Source organism: Bison bison, unplaced genomic scaffold, assembly GCF_000754665.1.
Source record: "Bison bison bison isolate TAMUID 2011002044 unplaced genomic scaffold, Bison_UMD1.0 scf7180017864080, whole genome shotgun sequence".
Classification (NCBI taxonomy): Eukaryota; Metazoa; Chordata; class Mammalia; order Artiodactyla; family Bovidae; genus Bison; species Bison bison.
Genome location: NW_011494652.1, coordinates 3,923,986 through 3,942,054, shown reverse-complemented (window position 1 = coordinate 3,942,054; position 18,069 = coordinate 3,923,986). Strand labels below are relative to the sequence as shown.

Here is an 18,069-nt window from a genome sequence, read left to right as displayed (position 1 = left end):
CATTCTTTTGCATGTGAGTATACAGTTGGGCCAGAACCAACTGCTAAAAGGACTATTCTTTCCTGACTTAATTTCATTTTCATTTCTGTCAAAAATCAATTGACTACAAACATGAGGGTCTTCTGTGGATTCTCAAATCTATTTCATGAATATATGTCTATCCACATGCTAGTATAATACTGTCTTCATTACTGCAGCTTTGTAGCAAGCTCTGAAACTGAAAGGTATGAATCTTCCAAGTTTGAGTCTTTTTCAAGACTCTTTAAGCTATTACAGGTCCCTTGAATTTTCTTAAGAGTTCTAGGATCAGCCTGTCAATTTCTACAGAGAAGCCAGTTGAGGTTTTGATAGAGATTACATTCAATCTGTGGGGCTTCCCTGGTAGCTCAGCTGGTAAAGAATCTGCCTGTAATGCAGGAGACTCTGGTTCGATTTCTGAGTTGGGAAGATCCCCTGGAGAAGGGATAGGCTACCCACTCCAGTATTCTTGGGCTTCCCTGGTGGATCAGATGGTAAAGAATCCACCCACAATGCAGAAGACAGAAGACCTGGGTTCGATCCCTGGGTTGAGAAGACCCCCTAGAGGAAGGCATGGCAACCCACTCCAGTATTCTTGCCTGGAGAATCCCATGCACAGAGGAGCCCGATGGGCTACAGTCCATGGGGACACAAAAGAGTCGGACATGACTGAGCAACTAAGTACAGCATACATTCAATCTGTAGATCATTACCATCTTAACAATATTAAGTCATCTAATCAATGAATATGGGATGTCTTTCCATTTATTTAGATCTTTAATTTCTTTTCAATAATGTTTTATAGTTGTCAGAGTGTAAGTTTTACACTTTATATTAAATTTATTGCTCTTTCTTTCTGATGCCATTCTAAACGAAACTGTTACTTTTACTTTTGGATTCTTTATTGAAAGTGTATAGATATACAATTGATTTTTGTATACTTGCATCCTGCAATTTTGCTGAACTCATTTATTCTAATATTTTAGAGGATTCCTTAGGACTTTCTATATACAGAATCATGTCATCTTCAAATAGAGATTGTTTTACTTCTTTTCCAATTTAGATGCCTTTAAGTTCATTTTCTTGCTTAACTGCTGTAGTCAGAACTTCTAGTACAATGCTAAACAGAAGTGATGAGAACGGATAAATTTCTGTCTTGTTCCTGATCTCAGGAGAAACCATCCACCATTATACATGACATTAAGCATTATCAGGTTGAAGAATTCCTTTCTATTCCTAGTTTGCTGAGAGTTTTTATCCTGAAAGGATGTTGGATTTTGTCAAACACTTCTTCTGCATCTATTGGGATGATAGTACGGTTTTTGTCCTTGATTCTATTGATATGATATCACATCAGTTGATTCTCAGACATTAAACCAACCTTGCATTCCTGGGATAAATCCCACTTGGGCATGCTACAGAATTCTTTTCATCTGTTGCTGGATCTGGTTGACTAGTATTTTACTGAGGATTTCTGCATCCACATTTATTAGAGATACTGGTCGGTAGGTCTCCTTTTCTTATGATGGCTTTGGTACAAGGATAATACTGGCCTTTTCTTTGTAGGTAGTGTTTTCTATTTTTGATTTTAAACTTACTGATTCAATCTTCTTTACTTGCTATATAGGTTTATTCAGATTTTGTATAAATTTCTTTCTAATTCAGTTTCAGTAATTTATTACTTTCTAGAAATTTGTGCACTTAATCTAAGCTATTTTAGTTCTTGGTATACAGCTGTTCATAGTATTCTGTTATAATTCTTTACATTTTTCTAAAGTCCTTCAATCCCACAGCCTCCAGAAGAACTATTCCTTTCAAATTGTTGTGTTAGAGAAGACTCTTGAGAGTCCCTTGGACTGTAGGGAGAGCAAACCAGTCAATTCTAAAGGAAATCAACTCTGAATATTCATTGGAAGGATTGATGCTGAAGCTGAAGCTCCAATACTTTGGCCACTTGATGAAAAGAGCTGACTCATTGGAAAAGACCCTGACCCTGGGAAAGGTTGAGGGCAGGAGGAGAGTGTGGCAGAGGATGAGATGGTTGGATGGCATCACTGACTCAATGGACATGAGTTTGAGCAAACTCCAGGAGACACCGAAGGACAGGGAAGGCTGCTGTGCTACAGTCCATGGAGTAGCAAAGAGCTGAACATGACTTAATAACGGAACAACAACAGTAATGTCCCTTCTGCTGTTGATTCTTCGTCTTCTCTTTTTCTTAATCAATCCTGCTTAAAGGTTTGCCAATTCTTCTTTTCAAAGAAGGAACTTCTTGAGCTTTGCCCATTTTCTCTGTTTTCTATTTTGTTAATTTCTACTCTATTTCCTTCCTTCTTCCTGCTTAGGGTTTAGTTTTGCTCTTTTTCTGGTGTTTTAAGGTAAAAGGTTAGATTATCGATTGAAATCTTCCTTCTTTTTAAAATACAGGTGTTCACAACTATAATTTCCCTCCAGGCACTGCTTTAGCTGCATTCCGTAAGTTTTTGGTATGTTGTATCTTCATTTTCAATCGTCTCAAACTATTTACTTATTTCCCTTCTGATTTCTTCTCTAATCCACTGGTTATTTAGGAGTGAGTTAATTTCCACATATTTGTGTACTTCCCAAGTCTCTGTTATTCATTTCTAATCTTACTCCACTGTGGTCAGAACATATATTGTATGATTTCAATCCTTTTAATTTACTGAGGCTTAAAGTATGGCCTAGTCTATGGTCTATGCTGAATGCTTCATGTGCACTTGAAAACAATGTGTGTTCTGCTCCTGTTAAGTGGAGTGTTCTACAGAGGTCTGTCAGGAATAGCTGGTTTAGAGTACTGTTTGAGTCTTCTGTCCTTCATCTTCTGCTTATCTATCCATTATTGAAAGTGGGGAACTGAAGTCCCACATTATTGCTGAATCGTCTATTCCTTCCTTCAGTTTTGTGAGTGTTTGCTCCGTGTATTCTATGGGTCTGGTGTTAGATGAAGTCACTAAAGTCTTTTATCTAAGATGATGCATCTCCTCATCATTGACACTCTTTTTGCACCATTCTTGCCCAATAACATCCAACGTAATGCTGTCCATCTTCACAGGTTTACATTTATCCTGGGGCAATTTACTACTCTTAAAAGAGCTATGAAATATGGATCAAATCTACACTTTCTTGAACTCTCAATATGTAGCCTCATTATCAACCAAAAGATATTGAGGTAAAAAAGTAATTCATTGTCAACAGTCCTTTTCTGTTAGGATAAACTATTCACTCTGAATAAATAGAAGAAACGGTGACAATTTTAAAAGCTGCCTTAACTTCCACTTAACATGTAAATGAAGGCTGACTTTATCATTCATATTACTCTACAAGTTTTCAAATACATACTTACATTTACATCAAACATAAAAAAACACAATTTAAACTTAAAAGAAATTTAATAGCAGTCCTTTAATATTTTTAAAAGAACAAAGCAACCATTCAGGTATAAATTCTACAAAATATAATTTAAAGTTATGGATATAAAAACACTGTATTAAGAACTGAGTTGTACACAATGTTTGATGAGAATAAGAGTAAAAGAACCATACTGTTAACTGAGAAGAGAACACACATGACAAACCGGGGAGAATGCCTGCCCCGAATCACAATCGAGAGAGCGACAGTTGAAGCGTGTACATACATCTGCTCGACCTCCTCTCGCCTGCGTTTCTGCCAGCCTTCACGTTGTCCTTTCCCGAGTGCTGTAACTTTGATTGATTCTGCTGATGGTCATTAGACAACTTGCCTCCATGTCTCCTGCCATTCACCACCATGTTCTTGGATTCTCCCAACCACTTCATACCCACAGACAGCCTGACCCAGGTGCATTTAGTCACTCTCTTCAAATAGCTTAGAGAATAATTTCAACGGTCTCTCCTAACAGAAACAAAACATGAAAAACAGAATAAAATGGGGAGATAAATACATAAAAGACCATGCTACCCAGACCCCTGAGCAATTTTCAGAGTATTAAAAGTAATTGCACAATTTGTGTTTTCACTCTTCACAGACTGTCCTGGCCGCCCCCCTCCCACACTGAGGCCTACAGAGCCCCCAGACTCACTCCGCCCTGCTCACTGCTTGTGCTAACAGCGACCGGTAACTAGTAAGTGTTCAATAAATAGGTATCTCTCAGTCACCAATAAGAATCATCTTTGCTTTCTATTACCGTGATATCTAGGTATAGCTAGATAGCAACAACTTGCTCAAACTACAAGTTTTGGAAAACTGTATTAACTCTGTGAATAAACTAAAAGAAAAATTGCTTCTTCTCTTCTTGAAGAGCTGAAGAAAAGGCATCTAAGTTATGCTTTCTCCACAAGAGTTTTGTTAGTCTGAAATCAGCATTAAGGGTATTTAAGAGACCAACATTCAAATATCAAAATACTGCTCATTATGAAATACCTGCCTTAGCTTTCTTTACATTGGCAACAAAAATTGAAATTATTATATTTGCTAGTACAGTGGTTTCCCTATCTGAATTTTTTTTTTTTTTTTTTTCCCTATCTGAATTTTAACTAGCTGAATTTAGGGGCAAAATGACTAGGACAGTGAGCGATGCTCATCACATGTAAGGACCTTTGGAAAAGAAGGTATAGATGGCATTTGCTGGTAGTGAAATTAGAGGATGTCCACGTCACCACCTCATTACAAATGACGCTTTAATATACATCAGGCTAAAAAGGCTCAAGGAAAGGAAAGTACAACAACAGAGCTAAGGGAATTTTAGGATTTCAGCACAACTCTTTCAACGTGCAGAGGGAACTGAGGCAGCACACCCAACGAGCACAGCCAGCCTGCAGCAGCGTCCAGAGAGGAGCCCAGTGCTGCTGCCCAAGGCTCTCTCACTGCAGCAAAGGGCATCTTCCCTCACCTTCCCCAAACACACAGAAAAGTACACGATAAATTATGCTGAACGACTCCCAGAAATGCAGAGCCGGAGATAATTATTGATACCCAACACAAATACGAAATATTACTTTTTACTTGACCTCCAGTCTCTCTGAAATCACAGGAATTCTGTGTGAATTCAGCGAGGTAGAATGTGTGTTAGAGCAACATGCTTAGCTATAAGAAGGTAAAAACCAGCTGATCCATATCAAGAATACTTTTAAATTGTTCTCAAAGATGTATTTTCTCTTAGTTCCTTCACTATTTAAATTCAGTTAGTCTACAGCTCTTATTGTACCAATCTTTTGATTTTTCCTGTGGGCTTCACTAAACCCAGAAAAATGTCGCAGCTTAAATAGGTAACGGCAAGTAAAATACTGAGGCATCAGTTACAGGCTAAATGTTTGTGAACTAATATACTTTATTAAATAAAACAGTATCTCCTAGCAATGATAGAATATCTTATATTTACACTTAGACAACTGGTCTTTTTGTCTAATTCCTACACGTTCCAGGAACTCTTCCTTGACCCTCATTCCCAAATCCAGGTAGACACCCCACTATAAAACTGGGTGAAAGCCCTTACGTCACCTTAGAGTGGAGGCCTGTCTGCCACCTCGAAAGCCAGTGGAGATGATGGAATTCCAGCTGAGTTACTTCAAATCCTAAAAGATGATGCTGTTAAAGAGCTGTACTCAATGTGCCAGCAGATTTAGAAAACTCAGCAGTGACCACAGGACTGGAAAAAGTCAGTTTTCACTCCAATCCCAAAGAAAGGCAATGCCACAGAAAGTTCAAACCACCTTAAAATCATGCTCATCTCACATGCTGGCAAGGTAATGCTCAAAACCCTTCAAGCTAGGCTTTACCAGTAAGCGAGCCAAGAACTTCCAGATGTACAAGCTGGATTTAGAAAAGGAAGAAGAAACAGAGATCAAATTGCCAACATCCGCTGGATCACAGAAAAAGCAAGGGAATTGCAAAAAACATCTACTTCTGCATCACTGACATCCTAAAGCCTCTGACTGAATGGATCGCAACAAACTGGAAAATTCTTTAAAAAATGGGAATATCAGACCACCTTACCTACCTATTTCCTGAGAAACCAGTATGCAGGTCAAGAAGCAATAATTAGAACCAGACATGGAACGATGGACTGGTTTCAAAACTGGGAAAGGAATATGTCAAGGCTAAACATGGTCTCCCTGCTTATTTAACTTCAATGCAGAGTACACTGTGCGAAATGCTGGGCTGGATGAATTACAAGCTGGAATCAAGACTGCCAGGAGAAATATCAACAATATTTGATATCAAATATCTCAGATACACACAGATGATAACACTCTAATGGCAGAAAGCAAAGAGGAATTAAAGAGCTTCTTGATGAGGGTGAAAGAGGAGAGTGAAAATACAGGCTTAAAGCTCAACATTCAAAAAACTAAGATCATGGCATCCGGTCGTATCACCTCATGGCAAAGAGAAGGGGAACAAGTGGAAGCAACGACAGATTTTACTTTCTTGGAATCCAAAATCACTGAGGACAGTGACTACAGCTGTGAAAATAAAAGACGCTTGCTCCTGGGAAGAAAAGCTACGACAAACCCACACACCATATTAGACCTTTGCCGACAAAGGTCTGTATAGTCAAAGTATGCTTTTTCCACTAGTCATGTACAAATGTGAGAGTTCACGAATGTGAACTATCAAGAAGGCTGAGAACTGAAGAATTGATGCTTTTGAATTGTGGTGCTGGAGAAGACTCTTAAGAGTCCCCTGGACTGCAAGGAGATCAAACCAGTCAAGCCTAAAGGAAATCAACCCTGAATATCCATTGGAGGGACTGATGCTGAAGCTAAAGCTCCAACACTCAGACCACCTGATGCGAAGAGCCAACTCATCGGAAAAGATTCTGATGCTGGGAAAGATTGAGGGCAGGGGGAGAAAGGGCCAACAGAGGATGATGGTTGGATGGCATTGCCGACTCAATGGACATTAATCTGAGCAAATTCCAGGAGATAGTGAAGGACAGGGAAGCCTGGCGTGCTGCAGTCCATGGGGTTGCAAAGAGCCAGACATGACAGAGAATGAACAACAACAGTCTTCCTCCTCAAGGGACTGAGAGTTCCTGAGGTCAAGAAGCTACTTCTCTTTTCCTTAGCATAGCACAAAGTAGATCAAAGGCACTCAACTGATGAAAGAATAAATAAATCAGAATGTGATCTAAACTGCCTCACAGGAGCTGCCGCATCCGTATTTTTTGGACTATAAATTATAACCTGACCTCCAGTTCTCTTCTTCCTCAAGGTGCCTGTGCTGGCACTGGCAGCCGGGGCAGGGCTGGCACAGGCGGCACAGCTCTCACAACCAGCAACCACCCATGCACCTACCACAGTGCTTTCGGGTCCACCCGACTCTGTACCTCCAGAGAAAACATTAAGAAGGAAGTTCATCTCAAGGATGTCTACGTATACTGATAACACAGTAACACTGATAACCTACAGACAATGATGAAAGAACGTGTTTTGAAGCCTCTTTTAGGAGTCCTAATACTCCTCAGTGATACAAAAGGAAAAGAGGAATGCGGCTTTAGACAGAATCAAGAGACAAAAGAGCGAGCAAATCACCTCCCCAGAGAGCCCTTCAGCCCCAGCCAAGCTCCCAGTCAGAGGAAAAAGGCAGAAAACCTGGGACAACGCCCAGCAGTCCGTGCTTTAGTCAGCCCTCCAGGTGATTCTGATGCAACTCCAGGGTCTGAACCTGTTCTAAGTTACTTGTTTATCTACTAGGGCAAAGAAGAGATGTCAAATTTTTAAGGAAAATTAAAGAATAAAAATTTTAATTTGAGGAAATTATACCTGTCAACCCAATTTCTCCCAAGAATTCAGAAAGTTCACCAATAAATCATTTTAGTAGTACACGCTAACTCAGTTCATGGAGAACAGACTGAGATCCACTCTAACTTACACATAATTTCAATTAAATGTAAGTTAATGACCAAAAAAAGGAGCAAATGCATAACCCGGGGTGTCTCAATTATATTACAGTCAACTGATACTATTTTATTTGAACTTAAGGAACCAAAGCGTAACGAGCACTCTGTCAATCAGAAGACGTGGCTGAATTCCACTAGAATGAACACACTGCACGTATGTCTGGGTGTATTCCGTATTCTAGCAGAGGCGCCAATACTCTCCACTCGTCTGGATAACAACAGCTATCATTACAGCAAAAGACTTCAGCTCACAATGAATATTCTGTGAAAGCAGTTTTAGTAAAGCTAGCAGAGATTGGGAGCTATGCATAACTTCTTAGCTCAAAATAAACATAGCCTCTACTAACCATCAGGTCATCGTCTGCTCTGCCCTCATGAGTACAGGATCTGCTCTTGTTGGCATGATCATTCCCACAAAACGATGAGCTAGAAGAACACTTTCATATTAAAGGTGGAGATGGAATTTGAAAAGCTAACACAGGTAGGTATTTTCATAGGAGAAACAGGAGCTCAAGACACGGGGTGGCTCCCCCTCCCAACAGAGGAGGGGTGCAGTCTCTCTGGCCTGGAACCCAGCAGGCTCACATGGAAATACTACCATGGTCTTGACATGGTTGACAGTATCTGAGCTGTATTTAGAAGTTAAAATCACCTCAAATTCATCCCAAAATTGGCAGAAAAAAAAATTTAAGAAAGGAGTACTGGCTATTCCTTAAATGGCCTAACAACTTACAAATCACTCTCTGTTCTGATTTCCCAATTAAAAATTCATGAAAATTATTACATCTACTACACTCCAGTCACTGAGGATGCAGCAAACAAGGCTTCTGCCCTCATCTGTGCTTAAATTCTAATGAAGAAAGCTCCAGAAAATGACAAATTAGCAAATAAACGCCAGCACCTTGAAGAAAATAAAACCATTTCTAAGTGGCAGGGGGTGTTTTAGGTGGAACCCAGGCGGGGCAGGGAGAAGCACCCGGAGCACTGAAGAGCGAGCACAGGCAAAGGGCAGGTACAAAGCTGGGGGAGGAAGGACCAGCAGAGCCCTGCGGCACAGGAGGGGGTCAGAGGGCAGGAGGCAGGCCAGGGAGGGTCCCAGAAAAAACAACTGACGGGGGCCTCCAAACCCTGGCTGAGACCTAGGCATTAACTCTCAGTGAGAAAACAGTAGGGATGGGAGCTGAGTGGTAAAGGTCTCTGTTGGCTGCTCTTATGAAGAAGAGCTTGAATGCATTCGGAAGAGCAGCACTAATTAAGCAACTAACAATTTGGGAGGACGAGAGAAAAAGCAGTTAAGAGACCACAGCAGTAAATGAGAGGAGAGATGGATACTGGTGGCCCGCAGTAGCAGAGCGGGGGAGGAGTGTGAGTTCAGGGATCCTTTCAGAAGGTTTTGCTGACAAACAGGATTTGCTAACACTGTGTGGAAGAAAGAGGTCTCAGATATGCTTGCAAATGGAAGAAGGGACTCAGAAGTTATACAGGTGACTAGGACCACAGGAAGGTCAGGTTTTGGTAGGGGCCGGGGTGGGGCGGGGGGGAGGAGTTTGGTTTGGTCGTGTTTGAGGTATCTGTTAAAAAAAGACCAAGCAGAGATGTCTAGGCAGCCGGACACAAGGCCCTGGAGGTCAGGTCCAGGCTGGATGTACACACCTGGGAGCTGGGGACTAGTGAGAGGTCAAACCACAGGAGCAAGTGAAATCTCCCAGGGAGAAGTATAGAGGAAAGATGTCAAGGGCCAAGGGGGCCCAGGTATACAGAACTCCAGATGATGGAACAGCAGCTGAGGACACCCGGAGGAGCAAAGAGTGAGGAAGGAGGTGAAGCAAGAGTAAATCAGGGCCCCGCGTTTCAGGAAGGAGGCCCGGCTGGGCACTGGCTGTGGGGCTCATCAGGCAGATCTCTGAGGGTCTGGGCCGCTGTGAGCCTCTCTTGGAAAGGACAAAGAACTTCTGAAATGGACATAATGTCTTGAAACATGAGCTCATGGGGAAAGAACTAGATGGCAGAAAGGAATCATGAGTAAAGAGAGTCCTAAGTTCTTTTCATCTGCTTCAAATAAGAGAAAAAGAGTCTAAATTTCAGTTGTCAGAAAAGATATCTGTAACATTCAGAGGGTGGGGATAGGTCAATTTGAGACCAGCATGCTTTGAGAGTTTCTCAGGATCTTTGTTTTGTTAAGTTTTTAAATGAACAGATTTACTAGTTATCAGGAAGGGACTAAAATCACCCAAGTATGCTGATGGACGGAATTCCAAAGTGTCTGTATAAGGCTTTGCCCCCTGTTTTTATAGGTGTCACAAAAGTGACACAACCGGGCTTTAGGGAAATGCAGTTGTCACTGTGCTCTGGGATGGGACACCTTCCCTCACCCCTACACGCCCCTGGGGTTTCTTCTTGTCGTTATTCAGGCTCCTGCATCCATGGGATTTCCCAGCAAGAATAACAGAGTGGCTTGCTGTTTCCTCCTCCAGGGGATCTTCCCCACCCAGGGACTGAACTTGTGTCTCCTGCACTGGCAGGTGGATTCTTTACCACCAAGTCACCAGGGAAGCGCACCTGGGAGTTTATCTGACACTGAAGCACAAGGAAGGGTCTCACTGGAGCAGTACAGGTGGGGAAGGCCGCCCGTGCTTGAGACTCTACTGTCAAATGTAAAGGGCTTCCCTTGTGGCTCAGCTGGTCAAGAATCCGCCCGCAATGAGGAGCTGCTGCTGCTGCTAAGTCGCTTCAGTAGTGTCCGACTCTGTGCGACGCCAGAGATGGAAGCCCACCAGGCTCCCCCGTCCCTGGGATTCTCCAGGCAAGAGTACTGGAGTGGGGTGCCATTGCCTTCTCCGCAGTGCAGGAGACCGGGGTTCAATCCCTGGGTTGGGAAGAGCCCCTGGAGAAGGGAAAGGCTATCCACTCCAGTATTGTGACCTGGAGAATTCAAATGTAAAGAAAAGGGGACACCACTCATGATGATACAAAATGCACCAGAAAACTGCTAAAACAAGAGATGCATTTAAAGAGGAAAGCATTTAAAGAATTCTTTATAGAGTTGTGCTTAAAGAGGAAAGTTTGACCACGTTTTAATACCACTCAGGTAAAAAGCACACACACACACCCCCCATCATGAATTCCAAATCACCAACAGACAGCAATGGCTGTTTTGGGGGAACAGAATTAATATCAAAAAGACTATTCCCCAAAACATTTACAGTGAACCTATTTCTTTATAATTGGAAAAAAACAAACAGCCCGGTCCCCCTAATACTTGAATTTCAAGTTTCCAAAGAAAGCACCGAGTTGCTTCATAGACGGTGTGCCCACTCTATCTCCAGTGAGGGACCCTCAGCAAATGCCAGCAGGCTCCCGACTCCCACTGTGAGAGTGTCCTTTATGCGCGCTCACAAGGACCAAAACTGCCGTGCCTTTGAGCTCATCGGCTCGCCTCCAATTTGAGAGCTCTACTCTCAGTTCTTTTTCACTTAAAACTTGTGCACAGGAAGTTTCATTGAGTATCCTAAGTACAAATCGGGATTTTAAAAAATCTGTTATAAAAATGAAAACATCAATTCTGAAAGAGTACCAAAAATTTTGACACAATTCTGGTAACATCACCAAGAACTCTCTAACCAGTTTCCAACTGAACTTGTCTGAAGGTAGTTTATCTTAGAGAAATTATCCATTGACAAGGAAACAATTTCCCAAGTGGCTGAAATGAAAAAGTTAACATGTTTTTAAAAGCAGGCTCTAGCTTGCTAGAGGGCTTTTGAAAATCTTTATTGAGAAAAAGCAGAATAAACCTTTTTCAAGTGATTCAGTTACAATTTGCTAAGAAAACAATTCAGTACACCAAACAGTTAGCAGTTTGTGGAGAAGGAGATTACAAGCAATTTTTTAACTGTTACATGACATGTTCTTCAAAAGGTTTGACTTTTCAAAATAAGCATATACTACTCTTGTAATAAAGAATAAGTATAAAAAAGAAAATAAAACAAATTTCACAAAAATCCTTCTGCATCATCCATATGTATGTGAGTTAAAGCCAATTTCTAAAACTTTACTCACAGCAATTAAAACCAGACTTCTAGGCAGATGGAAGTGAAAAAATGTCATTGAAATCCTTCTACAAGTTTTCAATGCTTGTGGACTCTGATGCTCACACTGTCACAACGCCAGACTCCCAGGAGCTTTATATTTAAAATAAGCACAAGAAGACAAACACAAATAAAAGGCATTGTCCAGAGAGGAAACCGCAGACAGACACGCGCCCCAGAAGAGCAAAGAGCACACCCCGGGCTCTGCCCGTCGGCGCGCCCACCGGCCAGTCCTCAGCCCAGCAGGCTGCCCTGATACGCGCTTTAATATTTCTCCTTCACGGTGCTTATCACAACTGCACTCACTTCTTCGTGTATTACTTGATGATGCCTGCCTTTCCCACACAGCACGATCAAGATAAGGTACACTTTCATATCACTGGAACCCATCACAAGGCCCAACACGGCACAGGTCCACTCCCCTTTCCAGTCACAAACCTAACTGCCACATATAGGTTATCCGTTCTTTCAAGTCTAAAATGACAACAGGACTCTATAACATACGTACCAAAGAATTCCTGTCAGTCTTTGTCAACGGCTATTCCAAACTCACTTGCATCCAACATACAGCTGAGGTTCCACAGAATACTCCAGTATAATTCACGCAATGAGACCAGCTGAAGCCTCGCAAAGCCACCAGAAGCATCTGGGATCATTACTGCTCCATTAAGACTCTAACTGACAGGGTAACTGTGCATTGCCGATTTGTTAGAAAACTACCATGAAAGCTACCACACCTGTAACCTTAAAACTTGCTCCTGTAAACACTGCCAGAAAACAAATCTCATTCAAGAATTCAGATGACCTGTCAGAGTTCACCAGTGGTAGTGCTGGAAGTCTCAGGGATGATTCTTCTCCGTAATTTGGCAGAAAACCCTCACCTAGGGCAGGGCGCTGCTCCAAATCTGGAGTTGTCACGCAGATTCTGTGCTCACCGGGCATCTAGCACTAAACTTTAGAGCAAAGAACGGGTCTTTACACTTGTAAAAGAGCGACTAAAAAAGTATCATTTCTGCTTTTCTCTTCCAGCTTTTGTACAAACTCATATGCATCTTGCTTCAGTCAATTCAACAGCTTTCTCAAGCAGTCTCAGGAGGCAAAGCCCCACTCAGACCAGCAAGAGGATGGTGCCTGAAGACAGCAGTTCCCCACCAATGCACTATAATACTCCAGCCACCCCGTGAGGATAAAAGGATAGCTAGAGATGGCGTCACTAATCCTGCCAGTGGAGTCAAAGTCGCTCAGTCGTGTTCAACTCTTTGTGACCCCACAGACTGTAGCCCGTCAGGCTCCTCTGTCCATGGGATGCTCTGGGCAAAAACATTGGAGTGGGTAGCCGTTCCCTTCTCCAGGGGATCTTCCCGACCCAGGGATGGAACCAGGTTACTAGTTGCAATAACTTCTCAAAAGGAGGCTGGAAAATGGTTACCAAAGACAGCTATCATATCTTAATCTGGAATGTGTGAATGTTAGTTTACAAGGAAAGAAGTCTTTGGAGATATGATTAAATCAGATTTTTGAGATGAAAGAGATTATCCAGGTGGGCCGTAAATGTCATCACAAATGATCTTAAAAGAGAAGAGCAGAGGGAGATTTGACACCACATACACTTTGAGAAGAAGACCACAAGAGTGGAGAGGCAGCCACAAGCAAAGGAACGCACGGACACCAGACACTGGGGGAGGCCAAGAACAAGACTCTGAGAGCTTCTGGAGGGAGCCCCGCCCAGCCCCTGCCTCCAGCCCACCGCAGCTGCGAAAGAAGACGCAGCTGCGAAAGAAGACGAGTCTGCCGTTACAGGCCACCACCTCTGTGGTATTTTACAGCACACACAGGAAAGCAATACGGAGACCGTGAAAAAGTAAACCAAAGCATAAATACATTCCAGTTAGACTCCAGAAATGCATAAAATTCCAACACATTACAGGAGATGTTAAGCACCTTTAAACAGTTGTTAAAATACATTTTTAAGGTCATTTCCCCCTTCAACTGCAGGTATCAACACGGCTACAGACAGCTGTATGGATTGTGAGGATACAACTGGTGTCTCAACTAAACATCGAATTACTCATGCACTGTGCTTAAGCACAGTTAACCAAGACCTTCCTTAGAAGCATCGTACTGAACATTATATATTCATATATGTTTACAGCAAAAGATGAGAATTAAAACTGTTAAATTTTTCACTTAGCAGACCATTTTAAACAGCAAAAGAGCCACCACTGGTAGGTCTACAATCAGATGTTTACAACACTTACACTTATTCGGCCACTGATCGACAACTGAGCATGTAAAACTCCTCACTACAGAAAATACTGCTTCAAATCACCTTATTTACGTACACCGTACGTACACCAGTTATGTATCACAACAAAGGATTCTACGCAAGAAAGATTTGTGTCTCCAACTGTCTCAGCAGCTATCTCTAAAATAAAGGTTTTAGCTGATGTGGTTGCCGAGGGAAATTCTGCCCCCAATCTCCTTCCCTATTTCTCCACATTCACTCCACGTGCTCACCTAGGAGTGCCCATAAACAAAATCAAGGACGCTTCCTTTGTTACCCTCCTCTCTGGGACCCAAAGAGCATTTCACTCTTCTATCAACAGATGACACCTAGTGGCAAGACCCTGTAAGTACAGTCCACAGTTCCCGAGAAGCTCTGACGGAAGTAGAACAAAGAATCATCAATTCTTATGGGCAAAGACAAGGGGGAGAAGAATACAAAACGTGAATCCTGGTCTGAGTCCGAGTCTTGGGCCGAGACTGAGTCTGCCGGGTGGCAGACTGGGCAGAGGGCAGCGCGCACCCTGGGGTGGGCTGTAGCTCGGAGGGCGCAGAGCGCCCGGGGCCCACCCTGGCTCCATTCATTACTCTCCAGCAACATGACCATGGACAAGTCACTCACCCTCGCTAATGTCTCATTAGGAAAAGGAAGAGAAGCCCGGCACAAGGATTAGATGAGCAGAAACCGCTACTACAATAAAGGTCTCCAAGTGCCCCCTCTTTGCGTGTAACTACGGAAGAAACAAAGAAGACCGCACTCTGGTGCGTCACTCACACAACTTCCAAGAGTCAAACAGAAAGTCCCCGTTCCTCGTCCTACCGTAATCCCCGCAAGAAAAAGAAACACCACACCACCTCATCCACTAGAAAAAGTACGGAGTTTCAAGAAAACGAAAAGGAGCAAGGCGCTCATTTATGACAGAGTTGAGATCAGCTCTGCTTTTCCTACTGCTCCTGAAGAGAAGGAGGGTGACTTCCGGCACCAATGTATAATTAAACATCACTGAATACATCTCACATGTTAACTTAACAGTCAGAGGAACTCTAGATTTTGATACAACAGAATAAATATACTTTGTTGTGTATCTGATAAAACATCATCTTTCTTACCATAACTCCATTTCTTAAAACAACAATAGTTCCTCCATTCACTTGCTCTTGTTTAGTCACTAAGTTGTGTCCAACTCTTTGTGACCCCACGGACTGCAGCCCACCAGGTCCTCTGTCCATGGGATTTCCTAGGCAAGAATACTGGAGTGGGTTGCCATTTTCTTCTCCAGGGGATCTTCCCAACCCAGGGATCGAACCCTTGTCTCCTATGTTGGCAGGTAGATTCTTTACCACTGAGCCACCAGGGAAGCCCTCCCTTTCACCTGCTACTGCTGCTAAGTCACTTCAGTCGTGTCCGACTCTGTGCGACCCCACAGACGGCAGCCCACCAGGCTCCCCCCTCCCTGGGATTCTCCAGGCAAGAACACTGGAGTGGGTTGCCATTTCCTTCTCCAATGCGTGAAAGTGAAAAGTGAAAGCGAAGTCGCTCAGTCGTGTCTGACCCTCAGCGATTCCATGGACTGCAGCCCACCAGGCTCCCCCATCCATGGGATTTTCCAGGCAGGAGTACTGGAGTGGAGTGCCATTGCCTAGTGCTTCCTAAATTAACTTTATCATGTAACTGTCATGCCCCGTAAAGGAGGCACTTCATTTCCCCCCAGTTATACAGATGAAAGACTAGAGAATATGCTCAACTCTACTCACAGAAAGTATCCCACTAGTGGAAAAGCATGTGACCAGAGGGAGAGACCACTTAAAAGTAAATGCAATGAAGAGTAGCAACAGACGGGGAGAGAGGAAAGGCTTCATGTTTCAAACACAAGCTGGGCAAGACGTAGTGACAAACCAGATGCAGGTGCTGAGGGATAGAAAGGACTCACGTCAGAGGCCTCCAGTTGGGACACAAGTTTCAGCTGGGGACACTGCAAGGTGGCCATTAACTGCATTAGGGACTGGAGAAGGAACACATTTGCAGGAAAGATGAGAAAGTCTGGATTTGCTAAATTTGAGGAAGGGGCAGTACCCAGTGTTCTAAGATGTTGAAACTCAGGAGAGAAGTGACTGTGAATAGAGCAATAAATGGCACCCCACTCCAGTTTTCTGGCCTGAAGGAATCCCATGGACACAGAAGCCTGGCAGGCCACAGTCTCTGGGGCCGCGGAGAGCTGGATGCGACTGGGCGGCAGCAGCGCGACAGGAGCCTGCAGCTCAGCGAGCAAGTCAGCACTGTCTAAGCCACAGACTTGCCACTTCTTGACAAAGTAATACGCTACCAACGCATGATACCAAAAAGACGACTTTCTGAGCTTTATCACGGTCACTGAAATAAAAACGGAGTGAAGAGAAAAGAAAAGAAGCCAGAAACACACACTGGCATCTTGAGAGCCAGACAGGCCTTGCACAGGAGCACCCCACCTCATAGTGTTTGGGGATATGTGCTGCTCAGCGCCTACCAGTGCCCAACACATGGCTGAGCAAGCGTCCGCTCAGACACGAACGGAGAGCTGAGCGCCACAGGGGCCACCTGGCTGCTTGCACTATGATCCAGCAACTGTGCTAATAACTTCATATACGTCGTATCGTTTATCCCTATCACAGTACCTTAAATATACAAGGTTTTTAATATTCATAAACATACAATAGCAAATTACACAATTTGTAACATAAAACATTAAAAAATACAATAATTTATACGACTATTATCACCCTCATTTCACAAATAAGAGGAAGCCTTAAGAGAATGAGAAAAAACTAAAGGCCACGTTGAAAGACTACATATACACTCTTGACCATACAAGAAAGCAATACAAGCCTGACTCAAACGAAATTTTAAACATATTTTGCCTCATAGGTGAAAAGCAAGACCCTAAAACAAAACAGACATTGCTCCTGGTTTCACAGAGCTCAGGGTGCAGTGTGAGATGAGACAAGCGTGAAACCTAAGTTCTGCTAAGAGCTATAAACGAGACAAGTAGGCTACAGGAGGGACTAACGTGGGACAGAGTTCCCACTGGATGATCACGAAGAAGAAACCAAAAGGCGTGAATAGAGACCCAGTCACCTTTCTGATCAAAAACACTCCGGCATCTATCTACACCCACCAAATGAATACTTTCTGAGGCAACTGGCTTGGTCTAAATCCTCCACTGAATGAGGTGTCTTTTTGTCTCTTTTGAGGGGAAGGGAGAAGCGGGTTTGTACTGGCTCACTGGCTGAAGGATCAGCCCCCTTTACTCTTCAGCAGGTGGGTGGAGGGAGGGGGTTCCATCTTCCTAACAGTAAGTTGGGTTTCTTGCCAAAAATACATATCCCTTCACAACATGCAACATAAGGGCTTTTCTTGAAAATACTCTTCAGAGGTTAAACTGTATCAGATATTTCAACCTTGTTAAAAATGAGACAGACAAAATGACTCATTCTGCAGACTGAGAATCAACTCAATCCAGGATTTATCAACAAACTCCTGGGAGCCACCAGGCACTGTTCGTGGTGCTGGAATACCGTCTGCATCCAGGAAACACTAGAGGGCACACGAGAGTTTCAGCTTTCGGGAAACCACACAAGACAACTACGGAGCGGGGGGTGGGTGGGGGGTGGGGGGGACCTTTGCAAAACCAAAGGGAAGCCTGAGAAAGCCAGGAATCTGATGAGCAGAGCAGGAGTGCAGAACAGCAGAACGACCTTCACCTGAAGGGCTCTTCTGCCTTAGACCTGAGAGGCAATCCTAGCGTCACA

At 43.2% G+C, this 18,069-nt stretch overlaps 1 protein-coding gene across 2 annotated transcripts in view; it reads right to left on the bottom strand.

Annotated features, from left to right (window-relative positions):
- The window catches only part of SUV420H1 (suppressor of variegation 4-20 homolog 1 (Drosophila)), a 53,020-nt gene that overhangs the window by 29,855 nt on the left and 5,096 nt on the right, over positions 1 to 18,069 (bottom strand). For both annotated transcript variants that reach the window (XM_010837667.1, XM_010837668.1), the window contains exon 2: positions 3,674 to 3,909. In XM_010837667.1, coding sequence (XP_010835969.1) covers positions 3,674 to 3,833 — 160 coding nt within the window. In that variant the 5' untranslated portion in view covers positions 3,834 to 3,909. The remainder of the gene's footprint in view (positions 1 to 3,673; positions 3,910 to 18,069) is intronic.